The sequence below is a fragment of the Monodelphis domestica genome, chromosome 1 (genome assembly GCF_027887165.1).
Source record: "Monodelphis domestica isolate mMonDom1 chromosome 1, mMonDom1.pri, whole genome shotgun sequence".
In the NCBI taxonomy this organism is placed as follows: domain Eukaryota; kingdom Metazoa; phylum Chordata; class Mammalia; order Didelphimorphia; family Didelphidae; genus Monodelphis; species Monodelphis domestica.
In genome coordinates, this window is record NC_077227.1 from 506,680,669 (window position 1) to 506,701,743 (window position 21,075).

At 35.1% G+C, this 21,075-nt stretch overlaps 1 protein-coding gene across 18 annotated transcripts in view; it reads right to left on the reverse strand.

Moving 5' to 3' along the window:
- NCOA3 (nuclear receptor coactivator 3) overlaps window positions 1-21,075 on the reverse strand; it is a 211,679-nt gene that overhangs the window by 12,915 nt on the left and 177,689 nt on the right. For 13 of the 18 annotated variants that reach the window (XM_056812981.1, XM_056812973.1, XM_056812982.1 and 10 more), the window contains 10 exons: window positions 20,552-20,692; window positions 20,186-20,333; window positions 18,971-19,356; window positions 16,806-17,671; window positions 15,017-15,152; window positions 10,185-10,379; window positions 9,179-9,412; window positions 8,926-9,052; window positions 4,771-4,942; window positions 396-692 (listed from right to left, as the gene is read on the reverse strand). In XM_056812981.1, the coding sequence (XP_056668959.1) occupies window positions 396-692; window positions 4,771-4,942; window positions 8,926-9,052; window positions 9,179-9,412; window positions 10,185-10,379; window positions 15,017-15,152; window positions 16,806-17,671; window positions 18,971-19,356; window positions 20,186-20,333; window positions 20,552-20,692 (2,702 nt within the window). The remainder of the gene's footprint in view (window positions 1-395; window positions 693-4,770; window positions 4,943-8,925; window positions 9,053-9,178; window positions 9,413-10,184; window positions 10,380-15,016; window positions 15,153-16,805; window positions 17,672-18,970; window positions 19,357-20,185; window positions 20,334-20,551; window positions 20,693-21,075) is intronic. The other 5 variants (XM_056812984.1, XM_056812985.1, XM_056812983.1 and 2 more) reach the window with 1 other exon arrangement.

Consider the following 21,075-nt stretch of genomic DNA (forward strand, 5'->3'; position numbering starts at 1 on the left):
AAAAAAAAAGTAACAATCATTTTCCACTCAAACTATCACTTCTGCATTCTGACCACTGATAACCTGGATTCCACCCCAGTTTCCTTCATATCTTACTAGACCCCAGCCTCCACAACCCAATTAAAGCCTCCACTATATGTATGCTTGCCTCATTCTGACATCCAGTTTCCCCTTACATCTTGTCCTCACTCACCAGAAGGTAAATACTCCTTAAGGGCAACAGATGGGCACAGTTCCTGGGACATGATTAGCACTTAATAAATCCCATCCAATTGAGATTATACAGAAGAATCAAAATGCTGGTTTTTCATTCTTTACCATGAAAAAGATTCTCTTTCTTCCCACCCCTAAACCCCAACTCTGAGACTTCAATCACCATTAATACACCAACTTACCTGCTGACCCTGTAGTCTCTGCTGGAGCTGCATTCTAAGCTGTTTGGGAGTATTTGTTCGGGGTCTCATCATGTTAGCTCTGGGATGTATTCCCTGTAGTGGAAAGTTACCCTGCTGGCTCATTTGATTCATCATTGTATTAAATGATTGCTGTTGTCCCTGAAGACTACTGAAACTGCCTTGAATTACTGCAGACTGGGCTTGATAAGACTGTCCATATAGAGCAGACTTTTGGTCAATCATTACAGCAGATTCTTGACTTTGAAAAGACTCCTGTTTAGCTTCCAAAGCTTGTCCCTTTTGACAACAAATAAGTGATAACAATTTGTCATTTTAAATATTACAGGGAATACATACCATACATCTTAAGACAGATTTGACATTTAGGTATTCATCTTAAATTATCACCATGAAATTCAAAAACCAAAATAATACCGGTCACCACACTGTCTGAACTAACAGTTTTTATAGCAAATCTTACTTTAAGTTTTTAAAAGTCTTATGAACAAATATTTAAAATATATTCACCGGCCAACTGAACAACAGTTAACTAATGTCTCAACCAAGAGATAAGTACCTAACTGGAAAGAAAACTACTTCTAAGAACAGAAATTCTTATTGTCAGCTAAGAATGATCAAAAGGATTAAAAAAGTCATTCACCATTAAATTGAACTGTGGTAAAGAAAGAATAAAGGACCCACCATCACAAAAAATATATATTTATAGTAGTAGTTTCTGTGGTACCAAAGAATTGGAAATTGAAGTAGAGCACACCAATTGGAGAATGGCTGAACAAGTAATGGTATATAAATGGGATGTAATATTATTGTACTATTAAGAAATGATGAAGAAAATAGCTTCAGAAAAACCTGGGAAACTGTGTTTGAACTGATGCTGAGTGAAGTGAATAGAACCAGGAGAATGAGTAGTACCTTAATGATAATACTGTAAAGATAACTGACTTTCAAAGTTTTAGGGACTCTATTATGATGATCAAATCCATGCAGACTCCAATGACTCTAGAAGACTCATGATGAAACAAGCTCCCCATTGTGACCACAAAAATATGGTTTCAAGACTGTGAATTGCCAAAACTGTAAAGATAATTTTAGTATCTTGAATTAAATCAAAAATAAGTGGTCACCATGGGAAAATTTCCCAAATATGAATACCCAATTCAGCTGGGTTTTATGGAGATTTTAATTAATACAAATGAAGGAATTAAGGGAAGGGAGAGAGACAGAGTAAGAGGAAATAGTAGGAAAAGGCCTACGCTAAATGGCCTAGGCCTTAGCCTTAAGAGAGACTAGTCAGTCTTTAATCTCTCACCACAAGGTCATTCCAAGCAAAACTCTAAGTGTTCAGAGAGACCCTCCAATTCAGCTTCCAAACTCAACTCCCTAAGTTCAGAGAGCCAGCTCCTCCACACTAACTCCAAAAACTCCAACCCCCTGAACTGGGTTCAGACAGCTCCTTTTAAAGAGAAATTTCTCTTAAGTCACCTCCCCTAAATTGTCACATCTACCAATCACAGTAGACATTTTTCACAGGACTGTCCATTCTTAATTCACATATTCTTTTATTAAGACTTCCCTGAGTAAACTAAAACTTCACACCTCTTTGCTAAGCTTGACCTTTTTAGTGATTAATTTAACCTTTATAGGTACTTAGTACCCTTTTGTATTAGATCTAAAAATAGACCTAGCTTAAGGGTTTTTGCTTTACTATAAGTATGAGTTGGGGACTTTCATTGTTCCACCAGGAGTTTACAACTTTCTCTTCCCCTATGGCACTTGTCTGAGCAGGGTGGAGTAATTTTTAAAGTTCTCAAAACATTCCTGACTAAGTACCTCCATTGTTTAAAATGGGAAATAGCTTAACTAAATCTTCTAAGGTATAGTCTGAGCAGTTTTAAGATTCACACCGTATCTGCATAGACTGTTGACAGAATCAGGGTACAAACCAAAATAATGTTTTTTAGACATCACCAATATGGGAATTTATTTTGTAACATAGGTTTAGTTTTCCTTGTGTTCCCTAATTGGAAGGTATAGGAGTGAGAGAAAGAGAAGGCATATCTCTGTTCAAAAAAGAATTAAGTTTAATTTATAAAAAATAAATTGTAGCACAATTACATTGAACAATAGAAATGTCCCTGAAATTGTGAAAACCAAACCATATTTTACATGAATGAATCAAAGAACACTTATTAAGTGCTAGCATGTGCTAAGAAAGGATATTGCAAAGAAAGCACTGTGCTGAACACTGGGGATATAAATAGAAAAAGCAGAAACAGCCTCTCATAGACCTTACATCCTAATAAAGGAAACTCTACACATAATAAGTTTCACCTGATAGTCAAATGGAAAGGTCCCATAGTACTTAGGATGCAATGGCAAAATAGATGGTAATGTCATTTCCACTGATATAATCATTTAAGTTTCAGATGTTGAAATACATGAAAGTGCCAAAAACTTAGTGGTGAGAACTTTCTCTAACCAGTCTTCAGTAAGTGTAACTGAGAAAAGTTCTGGCTATTTAGAAGAATCACGATAACTTCCGATCCCACTAATGAGTATAGAAGCCAATGAGATTAAAGAGAGAAAAGTCCTGTCCATACCAATATATAGAGAAAAGAACCAAAATACTCATAGCAACCCTTTTTATAGTAGGAAAAGAATAGAAAACAAGATGAATACTCATTAAATGGAGAATGGCTGAACAAACTATACTATATGAATATAATGGAATAATGTTGTATCCCCCCACCCCCAAATAAATAAATAAATAATCCAAACTCAAAATGCAATGACTGATCTAGGTCATGCAAAATAGACATAAAATATTTTCTCACTCTCAGTAGAGAGATGTGATACAAGGAAAGGAATATTATATATTATGATATAACACATATTACCCTACTGTCTTATTAATCAGTTTTGGTAAATTATTTTCATTTGTGACATGACAGAATTCAATGGAGATGGGAGCTGCATATCAGCAAAGAAATGTAATGTTAAAAGTAAATGTCTTAGGGGGCAGCTGGGTAGCTCAGTGGATTGAGAGCCAGGCCTAGAGACGGGAGGTCCTAGGTTCAAATATGGCCTCAGACACTTCCCAGTTGTGTGACCCTGGGCAAGTCACTTGACCCCCATTGCCTAGCCCTTACCACTCTTTCTGCCTTGGAGCCAATACACAGTATTGACTCCAAGATGGAAGGTAAGGGTTTAAAAAAAAAAAGTAAATGTCGTTTTTGCAAAAGTGAAAATCCATGCATAATGCAAAACAACTGCTAGTAATTTTTCTATTTTGTAAATCTGGAATTCTGTATCACCATTTAAAGGAAAACTATGAAAAACTGGAGAAGTGGGAGATGTGAAGGCAGTCTTGGCCAATTTATTTTGCCAGTTTCATTCTGTTGAAACTAATGAAAAAATTAACTTGCATTCTAACTGAGGCAACGGGGAGTATACTTATGATCAAAAACTTCCTGACAGCAAATTAATGCACACAGAGATAACAATGGTTATAGATTTTCATGTAAATTGAATTAGGCAATAGTGTCGGATATTTAGGCACACTGCTAAGATTATTAACATTAATGATTAGGGCAGTGATGGCTAACCAATAGCACAGGTGCCAAAAATGGAAATCAGAGCACTCTCTGTGGGCACGCAGTCACACATCCCCAAGAGTTCTTTACTAGAAAGCCAGAGGGACACTGGTGAAGCTGCTCTCCTCCCCCTCTCCGCCACACCTAATGACATTTTTTCACATCCCCTACTCCTCTGCGTAACAGCCCAATAGGAGCACACAGGAGGTAAGATAAACAGTTCACAGGCAGCAAAGCTGGAAGGGAGCAGAGAGCTTGGGCCACTCGCCTCCCTCTTTCAATGTGCCTGAGGATATTCATTACTTCACCTGCCCCCTCTGCCCAGTGGCCCAATGGGAGTACTTTCTCCCTCCCCTGTGTAGGGTAAGGGTGGAGGCAGAATATACCTGACACTAGATATGGGGGGAGAGGGAGGAGGGCATGGCAGCACATGGCATTTGGTCTGGTCTGGAGGTAGAGTCCAACACTCTATCTCTAAAGTATTCTCCATCGCTGGGCTAGGGTACACTGAAGTAATTACAGAATCAAAAGATATGACCTTGATTTTTCACATTTGAACACTGAAATTATCCTCTTGAATAAGTCAAATATACTTTGATACTGGTTTTATTGAGTCATCATTATTAATTTATAAATGATTATTTTATTACACATTAGGATTTTAAGAATAATATTTTACTTTTACAAATTATTTGTCTACTTACAAAATACAATGATATGAAAATAGATGTATATCCATTAGTCAGGTGAATTTTACTTACTTGATTGACAAGATCTGGGATTCCTAAAGCTCTATCAATTTCTTCAAGTCCTGTGGCATCTGTATTACTCAAGAGAGTATGTAACTGATCCAAAAGAGCTCTTTCATCACTCTGACCTTCTATGTTAGGAGGAGGACATAAGAGATCATCCAGGGAATTCCTAACAAGGGCTCTAAAAACAGACAAATTTCAAAATATTTGACATCAAAACAATAATTTCAGATACTTCTAAATAAAGTACAATGTTTGTTCAATGAAATCTACCCAGGCTATTGACAAAAGTATTTCATAATCATCTACCAAACTATCGTGCATGAACAGTCCTAATGGGCATAGTTAGAAGCCTATGTTCAGCTCCAGACTCTTGACACCTCTTTGCCTTTTGTCCTTGGTCTAGACACCTAACCGTTTCCTGTAAAATAGAACTAATACTTACTGTACCCCAGTGCTGCTATCATTCTATCATCATGGTCGCTACATAGATCATATATACCTGTGGACTTTGTTTTGTTATTCTGCTCAATTTGACTCAATAGATATATTGCATCCTAATCACTATGGTAGATCCTTGGGACAAAAAGACAAAATGCAGTGTTTTTGCCCCTATAATCTATTAGTAGCATACAACATTTACAGAAATAATTAAAGGACAAGGAAAATTATGGCAGTGGTAGTAGGGGCACGTGGGAGGTCAGTGACAGTTTCATGGAAGAAATGCCATGTTAACTGAATGAGGAACAACCTATTGCCTTTTGAAATTCAGTGCTTGTGCATCCTTGGCATAGAGAAGGGAGATTTAAGTTCAGAAAATAATTTTATGGACCACTTTGGTCAGAATATAGCATTCACAGAAGGAAGTAGTAAGAAATAAGGGGGAAAGGTAGATGGGAGCCAGATTGTGGAAAGCCTTAAAAAGCCAGGCTAAGGAATTTATATTTATCAAATAGGTAAAGATTGCCAGTGAAAGATATTGGGTGACATGATCTGACCTGCGGTGCCTTAGGAAGATTATTTTGATAAACTAGATAGAAACTGGATTGATGAGGCTTGGATGAATTAAATGTAAACAAAGAAACAAATTAGGAGGATTACTGTAGTTCTGGTAAGAAGTGATGAGGGAATACATTGCTGGTAGCATATCAATTAGTCCATTTTTAGAAAGTAGGGGTGGGAATGAGAATGAGAATGAGAATGAGAATGAGAGAGAGAGAGAGAGAGAGAGAGAGAGAGAGAGAGAGAGAGAGAGAGAGAGAGAGAGAGAGAGAGAGAGAGAACACCACAGATAGCAAAGTGTATGAGTGGAAAATTGCAAAACTGTCACACTTGATTGATGTATTGCTGAACTGCTTTTTCTTCCTCTTTCTTCTTTTTTAAAATTTTGGGTGCAAGAGATTGCTCTATGGTCAGAGAAAAAGGGAGGTAGCTATCTGGAAATGAAGCTAAAAGAAAAAACAAGATAACAATATAAAATACAAACTATTTCTCCAACCATTGTCCTACTGATGCCCCCTGAACAAAGATTTTCTGCTACCATGATGAGTACCTAGATACTGGAGGTCTCAAGATGCGAGATCTCAGGCTATCTGCTGCCTCTGACTCTAGGAAGCTGAGGAACTCTTAGAATGCTAAGGCCCTGGAGGTACTACATAGCAAAATACACTGATCACTGAATGCCCAGCAAGTACAATGTGCTCATTCTAAATAACATCTATACCACACCCAGAGGAAAATCGGTACATAAAATAAGGCGTATTATTACTGATCCTTCAAGCTCTATAATCCCTTTTGCCTCAAGAAAATATTATGTGTGTGAGTGTGTGTGTAAGATGGTAAATAATAGAAAGGCTTGTGATTTATGTCAGTGAAGGGAGTTCCTATACAGAAAATTGAACATGGATAAAATCACATATCCCTTATATACTAATCTTGATAACTTTATAAACAATGTAGTGAATCAATATGGAATAGTCAGTAGAAATGGCCTTCAAAGCCAATAAGATTTAGGTTCAAGTTCAACTTTTGGTATATATTGGCTGTTTGACCTTGAGCCAATCACATAATCTCCTAAAGTCCTAAGCAAATAAGACTATAAATTTCATTAGTAGAGGGAAGTTACCTAAACAAGTAAAATAATACATCTAGTCCCTGAACTGATCTCAATGAACATCATTAATTCATAGAATGAGGTAATGCTGGTATAGCCCCCCCCCCCAGATATACTTTGTAACTCTGTATTGCCTCTGATGTGCTTGTAGCATATGATGTTAAAAATAATTCTTGAACCACCAACAGCAAAACAGCAATAGACTATTGAAAGATGTTTTGTCTAAACATTTCTACTCTCTCCTATTCTAATTCATCTTTCTATTTACCAAAATAATCTTTCTTGCATGCAAATCTGGTCATACAATGTCTGTGCCTCAAAGTCTTCAGGAGAGTTCATTTTCTGGTTCAGACACTTTACAGCATGACTCTAGGCAAATAACTGTTTTAGCACCTCAGCTCCTTATTTATAAAATAGGGTAATTAAGGCTCCTACTTCACAGCTTTTATGAAGATCAAGTCATTTGGGGAGGAGGGGCGCATATGTGCACACACATACATATACAAAGAGAGAGCGCTTTACAAATCTTGAACCATAATATACATGGTAGCATTTACTACTGTTATTTTCTCTTCTTAAAAACAGTGACTCTCAGTGTTATATCTAAACTTTGTATCTCCTCCTATACCTGGCGAGCACAGTGTTCTACACATAATAGTGACTTAAAAGTCAATGATTAAGGAATGTTATATTTAAAAATTGACATAGGAATTTTTTTTTAAGCCTTAATTTCTATGTTGGGCCCTGCAAATAAAGTCTTTCAAAGGGATTTATCTACTTTTTTTACTTGTAGTACTTGCCGCTGCGCATGAACGCCAACAGCCACATCCTCGCCTCCTGTAACAACTGGCGCCCCATGCCCCATGTGCCACAAACTTTGCGCCTCAGTCTTTGGACTTCAAAGTCACATGAGGGTACATCAATAAATGATAATGCACAAAGACAATAGTCATTCTCAGTCACCGAGAGACTACCACTATACTTGTAGTAAGATGTCTGATTGGGAAGGATGAGGGAAACCACTACTGTTATGAACTTCCAAGTATGAGGCTAACATGAAGTAGATATAACTACTTTCTAGCTTTTCTAAGCTGAATGAGGAGTAGAATCAAGAGTAAGAAAATAAAGATATAATTATGGAAAAGAAATAAAAGCCAACAATGGTCTCTTTCAACACCCAGTCAAGGTAACTCCCCAACCCCTAGGAAGCTCCAAACTACAAAATATGCAAACAACAGCTTATCCTAATTTGGAAAACCTTTCTCTAAAGTAAAATGCTATGTATGTCTTACAAACTTTTAATCCAAAGCAATCAAAAATCATGAGATCTTGCTATTGTACCATTCTGATCTCAATTAACAGATTTTAACTGGCATACAAATTCTTCTTCTAATTTTAGTAGATGATCTTTCATAAAGTTATTCAGCACTAGAACAAAAATAAAATACAGAATCTTGACCTCCATTCACAATTATTCTGGAACTGAGAGGAGAGGTCAATAATATCATGTTCAACAACATCCAGTAAGTTGTTTTCAACTATAAGATTTTTTAAAAGAAACCAGAGTGATCATCCACTTATCTAGCATAAAAAAATAAGATGCTTCAAATAAATAAGTTTCCCAGACAACCTTATAGACAGAAATCTATCAATTATGGTGATACCCTTAAGGAAACTTTAAAGTATAATTATATTATACTTTATATTAAGTGATGCCAGAATGGTACAGCTTAAAACAACAACAATAACAAAACCATTTCTTCTATCCCCTCCATTCATTGGGAACATTGCTTTTTAGTGCTGCAAATATATTCTCCAGTTCTCCTAGCCAAGTATTTCTCAGGGTCTATAACACATAATACGCCATTTTTCCTTTACTTCAGGTAATATTACCACTCATAATAGGAGAGGATATTAACAGTCTAATGCATAGATAATTGTGGTTACTATGTTTAGACGTATAATCTAATTACAACTAATTCCTTACAAATTTGATCCCTATTATCTCCTTAAAAAATAAACATACTGATATCACCTATATGAATCTGTACCTATTTTGTGTCCCACGAGGGCCCTGGTCCATGGTTAACATATTATCAGGCCAAGATCCAGGTTGATTAGAAGGTCCTGTCTGGCCATAGGCATTTACTCCCATGCCCATAGGAATCTCACCAGGCCCTGGGAAATAAAAATCAGGATATATTTAGAACGAGGCAAAATAATCCCTGAAAAATGTTAAGAGTTACAAATATGTAATTTACTTTTTGGGGGGGGGGGGGAGGGGGAGGAGAAAAGAAAACTTACTCATCTGAATCATCTGCTGCTGTAGTATTGGCCTTGTACCAGGTATACTATTGGATCTAACAGGAAGACCAGGCAAAGTACCACCCATTGCAGGTCTGGGTAAAGAAGTATTATAATCAGTTCCTGGCCTCACCAATGAACTTGTGTTTTGTTCCATTCTGCTAACTTTAGAATTTGGCAAACCCCACTCTCCTGAGGGATGATGGTTCATAGACATATTTCTATTCATTCCACCTAGATAGCAAAAGAAAGGATTAGTTCTTCACACCTTTTTATAATACTATAATATTTTTATGCAAATAACTTCAATTACATTTAAGAATGATCTAAAAGACAATTCCTGCTGCTGATACCAAAACAAGCATTCTGTCTTACATTTCTGAGAGCCAAAGATAAGTAATCAAATTTAAAACCATTCAATCGCCATTAATATGGCAAATAAAAATACAAATATATTCTGTGCACTATTTCAGTCTATTGATTTGAAACATTAGGAAAATTATTAATAAAAATTTTGTTCTAAGACTGTCTGAACACATTAAATAAAACCTCAATGTAGATAAATTGAGACCTAGATGGATTCTATATAATAACAATTTTCATTTAAGATAAAAACTTTATGCCAACATGGAACAATGGAGAGTGGTAGAATCGAAGTCAGAGAAACTTATGTTCCAATCTTGCTTAAATCTTACTTGACTTATTACTAGCTATGTACCTCTGGTCAAATGATTTGACCTCTATCAGCCTCAGTCTGCTAAGCTACAAAATAAGAGAAGTGGGCTCAGTCTCCTCAAAGGTCCCTTCTCATTCTAAATCTATAAACCACTTCCTAAAATATTATAAAATGGAGGTGGTGGTGGAGGGAGACATCTCAAGAGGGAAGTATGGAGGGGAGAAGTAGGGGAGGGAAAAAACACTATTATTTCATAGGAACATTTCATATAGGTCCTTAAAAAGTTCTTTTTCCAAAATGCATTACAATAACTCCCAAGTAAGCACATACCCATATTAGAGGTAAAATTCTCCTGGGTGTCCATCATCCTTGAATTTCCGCTTACCACAGGCTGCTTTGGTAACATGGGAAATGTATTAACATTTCTCACTGGAGGACTTGAACCAACAGGAATAGGACTATCCAAGGATACAGCTCGATTAAAAGGAGGACGAGCAGATGGCAGAGACTGTGGGCTTCTCAAACCTAAAAAGGAATCAAAATGTATATTATAAATAACATATCTACTTCAAGATATCTAAAAATGAAATAAATTCCACACATCTCTACCTATACCTATAACCTGCCCCTCAAATGCTAAAACATACCTTTTCCTTTATGTAATAAACAACCAAAGGAGACAAAACCCATATTGCAAATAAACCAGTATTACAACCAAGGTGGAAATAGAATTTTGACAGTAGAGGAGGGATGAGTGCTGCCCCATGAGGTGAAATTTTATGTATGAGCCTACTTCACTTTGCTATTTATTCTAATTTCCAGATGGTGAATCAAACTTCCTCTAACCCCATGGACATTTTTTCCCTCTTTATATAGTTATACTAAGAGACTCATGAGTCAAGATACAGAGAACTTTTTTATGACTTAGGGCTAAGTGTAAAAATGTTCAATATTTTTTTTATTTTGCTTTTATTATTCTAAGTGATCATTTTGGTTAAAGTTCCTTAAAACTTTTACAAAATCATTCCTAAGAATCATCATTATAGATGAAGGAATTAATGGAAGTATCAAGACTGAGAACTTTGAAACATCCAACATAACAGTAAAAGAAGTTACAACAAAGGATTAGATTTGTATATTTCAAAATTGAAACTATGAAGTCACTAGACATTTAAGGCAAATCTACTTGAAAAGGAAGGATGTATGAAGTATGAAATATGGCTTTTAAAATTTCAAGTTTAATTTTTTAATTCTGAGTTAATTTTCTTTATTTTTAAGCTAACATTCTGGAGTTTATATATCCAAACAGGTATCATCAATCCAAGTCATTACCTTGGGAATATATGATGCACTGATTGTAACATAATGCAAATGTTTACATACCTACAGTAGTCAATTCATGGAGTATGCAAGACAGTGAGGGTTATGTTCTCATCAAATCACACTTCCTTAAACTTAAAAACTGCCACAGTCTACCATTATTACCTCTTTAAAATCATACTTAGCTTTTTTAAAACTATACTAGAATTAGCACACTTTTCAGAGTAATTTATCGTAAACTAGGTCACTTTCTATTAAAAAGAAGAACTGACTGTCAAATTCAAGCCACACCAATAAATGCATCAAATTCTCATACAAGGCAAGGCTGCACTTAATCTGAAATCTTTTTCTCCCAATACATCAATTTAAACCTGTGTAGCACTTATTCATAGGAATCAGCTGACAAGTCCTGTCATTTCTATCTTTGGAATGTCCCTGATGTATGCCCACTTCTCTCCTCTGACACTGCCTCCATTCTGGCGCAGGCCCTCATTATGTTACCCTTGGACTACTGCAAAAGCCTTCTGGGTTGTTCCCCCTATCAAGCATTTCCCTCCACTACAATCTATAGTTCCAATCAATTGTCAAACTGCTCCTTCAAAGGGGTAGATCTGACTGTATCACTCCCTATTCAATCGAGTCCAGTGACTCTCTATTACTTCTGAGATCAAGTATAAAATCCTCTGTTCAGCTTTTAAAGTCCTTCATAACCTGGACCTTTGCTATGTTTCCAGTCTTCTTACATCTCACCCACCTCCCCCCTGCCCCGAACTGTGCAAGGCAGGGACATGGATTTTCTTCCTACATGAATGGGCATTTTCATAGACTTCCCACATTCTGGGAGCTCTCTTCCCTAGATATCTCCACTTGCTTGCTTACCTAGGTTCTTTGAAATCCCAGGTAAAGGCTGTCTTATGCAAAAAGCATCAATAATTTTAGCCTTGCCACTGACACTCTCCTCAATTTTTCCTGTATATATCTTGTTTGTACAGTTTTTTCTTCACGTCTCCCCAGTAAAACTGTCAGCTCCTTGAGAGCAGGGACTGGTTTCTGTGCCTTCCTTTATATCTCCAGCTCATGGGCACCTAGTGGATGCTTTTAAAATGCTCAATTAATTGTACTTAAGTTGAAAGCAGACTGTAATTTATGAACTTCTAGATTAATGATACATATAAAGATGTGCTATAAACCATCCAAAATTGACATTAAAACATATGATTTAAAAAAAAGATTTAATAAAAAACAACAGAAAGTCAAAAGACATGAATAAAATTCTGTCACTACTTCCTCCAGCAAACTACTGTAAATCACTTATAGACCCTCTCAAATATAACAATGAAATGCCATCTTTAACATCTTCTTCTCAATCAAGTTACATTGGATTCAAGGCTCACCTCTGAACATTCCCTGCTATGTGTCCCTGATAAAGCATTTTAATTTCTCTGTACAAGAAGCCATTCTCCAAGATTATAAGCAAGTTCTATTTGCTTCACTAGGGAGAAATATTGTAGCACTGTGGATAGAGCACCAGGTCTGGAGCCAGGGCCTCAGACACTTCCAAACTGTATAACCCCAGTCAAGTCACTTAATCCCTATTGCTTAGCCCTTATTGCTCTTCTATCTTGGAATTGGCAATAAGTAAAAAATAAAAAATTTATTATGAATTTCTATTGTCGAATTTTATAACATCTCATGATATTTACATAAAATAAAATGTGGTTTTTTTTCTTCATTGTACAAAGTCAATTAACAAGCATTTATTGAGTGCCTAATATATACCAAGCATTTTGCTATTTTTAATTGATGCCATTACAAAGAATGAAATAATCCCTATCTAGAAGCAGTATACATTCAAATAGGAATTGAACTGTAACAATACATACTAGGGAGGAAGAGCAGTATAACTTGTTTTACTGTAACTGACCTTACTAATATGGTACCCTCTATATTAAAGTAGTTCCTTTCTAGGGTAAGTAAACTGCCTTTAAATACATATTTTTAACATCAAATAAATTACAGACAAGTGAAAATTGGGGATAAGAAGAAAGGATAACATTTTATAAACTGTTCTCATGGGCAGTGAATAGATAGAAAAGGTATACACAAAGTTTAAGTGAAATACAATCACATTTAATAGTACAATTATAGGCAAAAAAAAAGAAAGAAAAACTTAATTTAACAATACTTATTAGGGTTCTAAAGATAATTAGATTCCAAATTTTTCGTAGTGGGTATCTATTTTGTAGTAGTGCATTATGCTCTTTACACTATCATACAAGAGAAAATCTAGTTTTCAACAGAAGTAGGGATCAATAGAATTTAAAAGGTATATAACTGGGGAAAACTGGGAGGTAGAAAAATAAAAAAAAACTGAAAGCTTAATTGCAAAATAGAAGCATATGAGTATGATATCTGTAGAGCTGCTTTATTTTAAAATGCACCATTCTTGTGCACATGGTTTGAGTCTTTATCACTTTTATTGCCTTTTATATGAAGTAGATACATATACATAGGCCATTAAAAAATGTCGTGATTAGACTGAAGTATTAGTACCTAGAAGTATGAGTTCACCTCTTGGTCCTAGGCAGCACCACATAAATAAACCACACGTAATCTGCCCATATGTCCTAATGATTGTTTCACGAAATTAGAATTTAGAAGACTAAATTTTTATTTTCTTAAAATAAAAACTTTATGACCAAAAAATATACAGAACATTACAAAGACTAAAATGAATGATTTTGATTATGTTAAATTTAAAAGGTTTTGTACAAACAAAACCAACACAACCAAGATTCAATGGGAAACAATAAACTGAAAAAAAAAGTTTTATAACAAATTTCTCTAATAATGATCTCAAATATAAAAAGAATTAAATCAAATTTATAATGAATACAAGTCATTCCTCAATTAACAAATGGTCAAAGGATATGAATAAGCAGTTTTCAAATGAAGAAATCAAGGCTATAAATAACCATATGAAAAAACCATTCAAAATTACTCTTGATTAGAGAAATGCAAATTAAAACAACTCTGAGGTACCACCTCATAGCTATCAGATTGGCCAATATAACCATGAAGGAAAATAGTAAAAGTTGGAGAGGATGTGGCAAAATTGAGATATTAATGCATTGCTGGTAGAGCTGTGAACTTATCCAACCATTCTGAAGGGCAATTTGGAATTATACCCAAAGAGCTGTACCCTTTGATTCATAGTGCCACTAATAGATCTATATCCCAAAGAGATCAAAAAAAGGAGGAAAGATGTACTTGTACAAAAATATTTTTATAGCTGCTCTTTTTGTGGTGGCAAAGAAATGGAAAGTGAAGGGATGACCATCTGACGTTGAATGGCTAAACAAATTGTGGTAGATGATTGCAAAAAGAGCTGAAAAGACCTTCATGGAATGATGCAGAAAAAATAAGCAGAACCAGGGAAACATTATACACAGTAATAGCATTACTGTGGAATGATCAACTCTAATAAACTTAGCTACTCTTTGAAATACAAAGATCCAAAACAATTCTGAGGAACTTATGACAAAGAATGCTAGCCATTTCCAGAGAAAGAACTGTTGGGAGTCAGAATGCAGATGAAAGCATACAATTTTTCAATTGTTTATTTAAGTTTATTTTGGGGGGGATTTGGTTTTATAAGATTACTCACAAAAGTGAACAATATGAAAAAAGTAAAATTAATAAAATTTTTAAAGGACTCAATCTAAGACCTTTTAAGAAAAATAGGTTTGCCTGCATTAAAATGAGGAAATAAGTATTTGCTCTTCCTTTCAAAAGTCAAATGAACATTTACCTTTGGGAAAGTTTAAAAAATTAAGACTTACCTAGAGGGGTACTTCCTTGATACATCTGTTGCTTATTTGCCAGGTTATTACCATTTGTAGACATGGCGTTATTATAAAAGTCAGAACTTGTCAGATCACCAAGAATAGCATCTAAATTATCCAAGTCTCCACTCACCTAAAGATCAATTTTTTTACAAAGAAGTTAAATCTATAGATATACCCAGAAATAATGGTATGAGTATAAAAAGTAAAGAATTAATAATGAAGAAAAATAAAAGGGAATTGTATGAAAGGAATCCAATTATAACCTTCCACATTTAAGTACCTTTTATTTAAAAAATGGTGCTGGGGGTGGGTGGGGGGGTGTGCTTATAATAAGTAAAGAAATCAATATTTCATGACAAATATTCCTGAAAACACCTTTAACAAATGGGGACTGTTGTGCATCACTAATGTGAAGATATGAGAGCAGCTAGGTGGCACAGTGGATTGAAAGTCAAGTCGAGAGACAGGAGTCTTGGGTTCAAATATGGCCTGACTCTTCCTAGCTATGTGACCCTGGGTAAGTCACTTAACCCATCTTGTGTACCCCTTATCACTCGTATGTAATAATGCCTCCACAGAATTGATTCTAAGAAGGAAGTTATGGGTTAAAAAAACAAAAACAACAAATGTGAAGATATGTATGTACATATGTTATGGTTGATATTCAGTTGGCTAATACTGTCCTAAGTTATCTAAAAAGGTTATCTAATTAATGTTCATCATAAGCCAAAAGAAAATATTTCCCTTCAAAGTGAGATCAATTTGCCCTATGGTAATAATCACAGAACCAAGGTATCCTCATATATGATACGACCTGGTGTTATGACTTGTACATCAGATTCTGACACCAATGGCTACACATCACCACCATAATCACCACCACCAAATATAAAATAAGTATATTTAATTTAATAACCATATTTAAAAGTATGCAATTATAATTTAAAAACTATCATCAATTCATAAGAATATGCATAGCATTTAATTCCTAAATGGCAATAAATATATTTTGATTTTTTTGTTTCTTGAATTTCCTTTACCATGCCCTTGGTTACCAAGGATTTACATTTGAAAAATATCTTACATGAAATTTTCCACTTCACCTTCAAATTGAGCAAACTGATTTATCTAAGTTTATATTACATCTTGCATTATTTCCTGTCTTTCAAACAACATAACTCGACTTAAGCATAATTTTGATGTTACAAATTTAAAAATAACAAAAATTCATAAGCTATTAGAGCAATAAAGCATCTTATAAATATAATCCTGCCCAATTATTTTACAAATGAATAAACAGACATTCACAAACAGAGAAGTGAGATGCCCTTTCTTGGTCACATAACTAAAGAAGTTATTTCACTGTAACAAATACTGAGGTTTTTAATTTCTTCATTAAATTACAGGTAAGAGATTATAGAATCATAGATCATAGGTCATAGAATAATAAAGTGCTGACCTTGGAGTCAAGAAGATCCAGGTTCAAATATGCTTCTTACACTTACTCTGTTGGATAGGTCATTTAAGCTTTCTGAGCCTCAGTTTCCTTATCTATAAAATGGAGATAATATTATCCCTATTATCAACCTCATGGAGCCATGGTTTAGCTCTCAAATGAGATTATCCTTCTACGGTTTATTGAAAACTTGAAAGCTCACATGTAAATGTCTATTGCCATTGATGTTTTTGTTAGTTATATTTCCTAGTTTTCTATCCATGTTTAATATAGGATAGAAAAACAGAAAACAAATTAGTGAAGATAGTAAACCACTAAACATGTTACCTCTTCATTCTGTTCAGTCTTAACTTTAATCTCTTTTTCTTGATTTGAAATAGGAAGAGAAGAGCTGTTGCACTGTCCCATTTTATTATCAACGCCTTCCACTTTGGGTTTCATGTCTTTAGAAATTGAATCATTAGGATCATCCCTATCAAGCAGATAGCGAAGAAGTGCATTGTTTTCCTTCTTCTTGGGACTTAGCTGCTCCTGCTTAACTATTCCTTCACTAGAAGCCGCACTGCTCGTGTCTTTCCCAGTTGCTTCAGCTGTAATCTTGGCTACTTCAGCAGGAGAATTCCCATTCTGGAGTAGCTTGTGCAAAATTCTATGTTTCTCTTGCAACAGGGACCCATGCATATTTGATGTGGAAGAAACTCCCCCAGATGTAGAAGACGAGACTCCAGAAGGACTAGTGACACTGGAAGCAGAATCTTTACACCCTGGATCCAATGGAGAATTTGTCAGAGTGGAGTGCCCCCGGTCATCTGAAGAGCATGTTAGTAACTGAAGTAATTTTTTATGGCCTTTGCTTTCAAGTGGTCCCCTCTGATTCTCTGGCCCTTCAACACCAGTTTCTTTACTGTCTTTATCACAAGGGTGGTCCCTGCTATTGACTTGGCATATGGAACTTTCCACCTGACTCTGTTCACAATACAAGCCAACAGGACTCTTAGAATCCTGACTGCCTACTTTACTTTGCTGGTTGATGTTCATATTTGGAGAATTATCCAACTTGGGGCCTGGTGAAGAAAGTGTAGACAAAAGCGAAGTTCCCACACCCTCACTGATGGCTTGGAGGGCACTGAGGGAACTACTAGAGAAACTGTTGCCCCCAGTGTTGCTGGTAGATCCCATAGGAGAATGCATACCTGCATAAAGGAGAAAACCAAAAGACACAGGGGAATGACCAATCAATTGACAAACATTCTTAAATACTAAGTATATGTGAGGAATTATGCAAGGTGTTGGGAATACAAAGACTAAAATGAAACAGTGCTCCTCCTCAAGAAGCTTACACTCTATCAAGGGAGACAACATATAAGTATACATATATAAATGTAGACAAAATAAACATAAGATAATGAGGGGAAGAGGGGGAAAGGATGGCCCTCAGGCTAAGTCATGGGAGGTGAATTCATGGCTTGAGGAACAATGAATATTAAAGAGATGGAAATGAAACATCATGTGAAAGGAATCATAAACTGGTTAGTCTATCAGGATCACAGAGTGTGAGAAGAAAAGTAATGGCTAAAAAGGCAGAAGACTTCATCAAGGCTACTACAAAAAGGTAAAAGTTGGTCTGAGGTCAAAGACTTTAAATACAGACAGAGGAGATAGTGATTTATCCTTAGAGGCAAAAATAAAAAAATAAAAAAAGGTGAGAGGAGGAAAAAAAAACACCAGGAGGTTACTGAGTATGAAAGTAAGATGGCTATCCTTGCATTTTAAGAATAGTGCTTTGGCAGCCACCTGCCAGATGGATTGGAGAGAGGGGAGGCTTAAAGCAGAAAGAAATGTTAATGATAAGACCCTGAACAAAATAGATATGTGAGTAGAGTAAGAGGATAGATACAAAATATGTGGAAATAAGAATAACAAGATATGGTAAGTAAGTGGGTATGGAATAAAAAAAGACAAATTTATTAGGAATTTAATTAATTTTCTCAAAAATAATGGAACATGAAAAAAATGAGACATATGGCAAATTATATACAAAAATATGAACTAAAAAAACCAACTGTTGCAATGAAATTAATTAAATTAAAATAATATATGCATATAAATAAATAAATATAATATAAAATAAATTTTAAAATTAAGCAATATTAGGGCATGAATGTAGCCTTCCAAGGTTATGTCAGAGAAGCACAAGACCTGGCCAAACCGAACATAATGGGACATATGGGTTCAGCAACAGACTGCAATGTCCTCTACTTGAAAATGATACTATATGTTTTGTCTAGGTATTGAGAGAGTCTGAAAATGGGTTCCCATGAAAGGTAAACTAATAGACACACACATTTGTAGGCCAAAAGATGAAAGGAGTTATTATCCAAATCAGTAGGAAAAATGCTAACACTGATAAAATCACAGATCTCTGAAGTATTTAAACATTAATAGGAAGAACATTTGAAAACAGACCAAAAAAAAAAAGTCAAGTAAACTACCTGGAACAGGAGAAAACTGATGTGAAGGCATCTTTGGACTACCTCTGTTTCGAGGAGAAATCATAATGTTCTGCTGATTGGAGCCAAGGCCAGGGCTACCATGTGGGGGACTGTTCATAGTTAGCCCATAATTATTGTTCTGATAGGGAGAGGATTGCATTCCTGGCCCAAGATTTATAGAGTTTAAGTTGTTAGGGGCTCCATATCTAATGCCACTCATCTGTCCTACTGCATTGGGATCTCCCAAGGAGTAGGGCCTATTCTGTATGGGCAAGCTTTGATTTGGTGACATATTCATTCCTCCAACAGAACTGGAACATCCAACTGTAGGAGCTCGTATGTTTTGTCCCACTGGGTTAGAAGTAGGTCGATATCCATTCTGCTCTCTGAAAATCAGAGAAAATAACAAAAAAAAAAATTTACATAATTTCAAAGTTTTATTCAAGATTCTGGATAAAACTAAAATCTAGGAGGAAACTGATAGAGCAAACCATCTCTTCATGGATACAATGACAATGATTTCAATAACAATCCAAACATAAATGCCTATCTAGTACTACAAAAATTGCTTCATAATGGACTTAATATCTGCTCTTACAAAATTAAGAAGGTTCTACAAAACAATACTGCAAATGCTTCAAAGCCACAAGACAATTTAGAAAAGAATCAAGAAATGTCTATTTAATGTTCTGCAGGAACTGCCTGCTCTAACTGGGATATCATTTGGCATTTATGAAAAATATATGCTCAATAACTGAAATCTGAATTTTAAAAATTAACCTCAGTGTTATAATAAATTAGCATTATAGAAAAAAATGAGAGATGTAAATAATAGAAACGCTTTTTATATAAGGTACATTATTCATCCTGGAAAAGAATATAATAGTTCATCCAAAACTATCCCTTACTCATCAGATAGCACCTTTTCATCACCTGCCACACACCCCACAAAATAAAATTTTCAGGCAGAAATTACTTTGTAAGTTTCTCACACACAAAACACAACCTCAAAAAAATGTACATTACTATTCTCAACTTCAAACCTTTCAAGTTCCAAGCCAAAGTATTAGAATGAAACTCACTAGCATAGAATACTTTTTCTCCCCTACTTTTGATTTCTTTTACTAAATTTCTTATGGCAAAAAAATATTTGACAGCTTGATATTATTAAGTTTGAGAATAAGGTAAATGAAAAACATAACAGAAAGACATTACCTCTGTAGGAAGTGGGTAGAAAGAAAGCCATGGCGATCATTAGTTACTGGATTCCGAAAAAGTTTGCTCTTTGTTTGGGCACTCACTATAGTCCCATCAGCTAAGGAGAACCGATACACAGGGGTTTCAGCATGTCCTTGAATATAAGCTGCAAGAGAGAAATTAACAATATACACTATATCAATAGACGACATCTAACCAAGACTGGAAAAAATATATATTTGAAAAATTATAAGCAGGCTAAAATAAAAATGCTTAAGATACATTCTGAGAGCCAACTATACAGGACAGTGTACACATATACTGCCAAAACTAAAAAATGGAAGATTCTAAATATAACATTTCAATTTTTTTTAAGTTCCTTACCTTCCTGATAGTGTCGTTTTTGGGACCATGACTGTCCATCATTAAGGCTAAAAAATCTCTGGATACATCTTCTGATTATATCTTCAAAGCCAGGTCTCATAGAAGACCTCAGTGAGTTTGTATCTATAGTAATAACTTTGCCTGTTTTTAAAATATGAAGAAAATAAAATATGAGGTATTCACCATGTAGAAGCACTGTAGACAATAAAGAAAAAGGAATTAAGTTGAATCAACAAAAAACAACAGAGCGGGCTCATGTCTTAATTGTGTAGTGTCAAGATTGTAGATTTCAGATAATTCACATGTCATCTTTCTGTACAAGCCCCAGACATTGAAGAACAATATAACAAAACATAATATTTTAGAGAACATCTCCTTTGATGTTTCCCTTGATTTCTGGATGGCCTCAATGTTTAGAATGGTTGTCTTTAACATTATCTAAATCTTCATAAAACAGTGCATGTATAAATAACTTTTTTCCTAGTTTTAGAGGACCAAGAAACCCCCCCATTAAATAATTCATT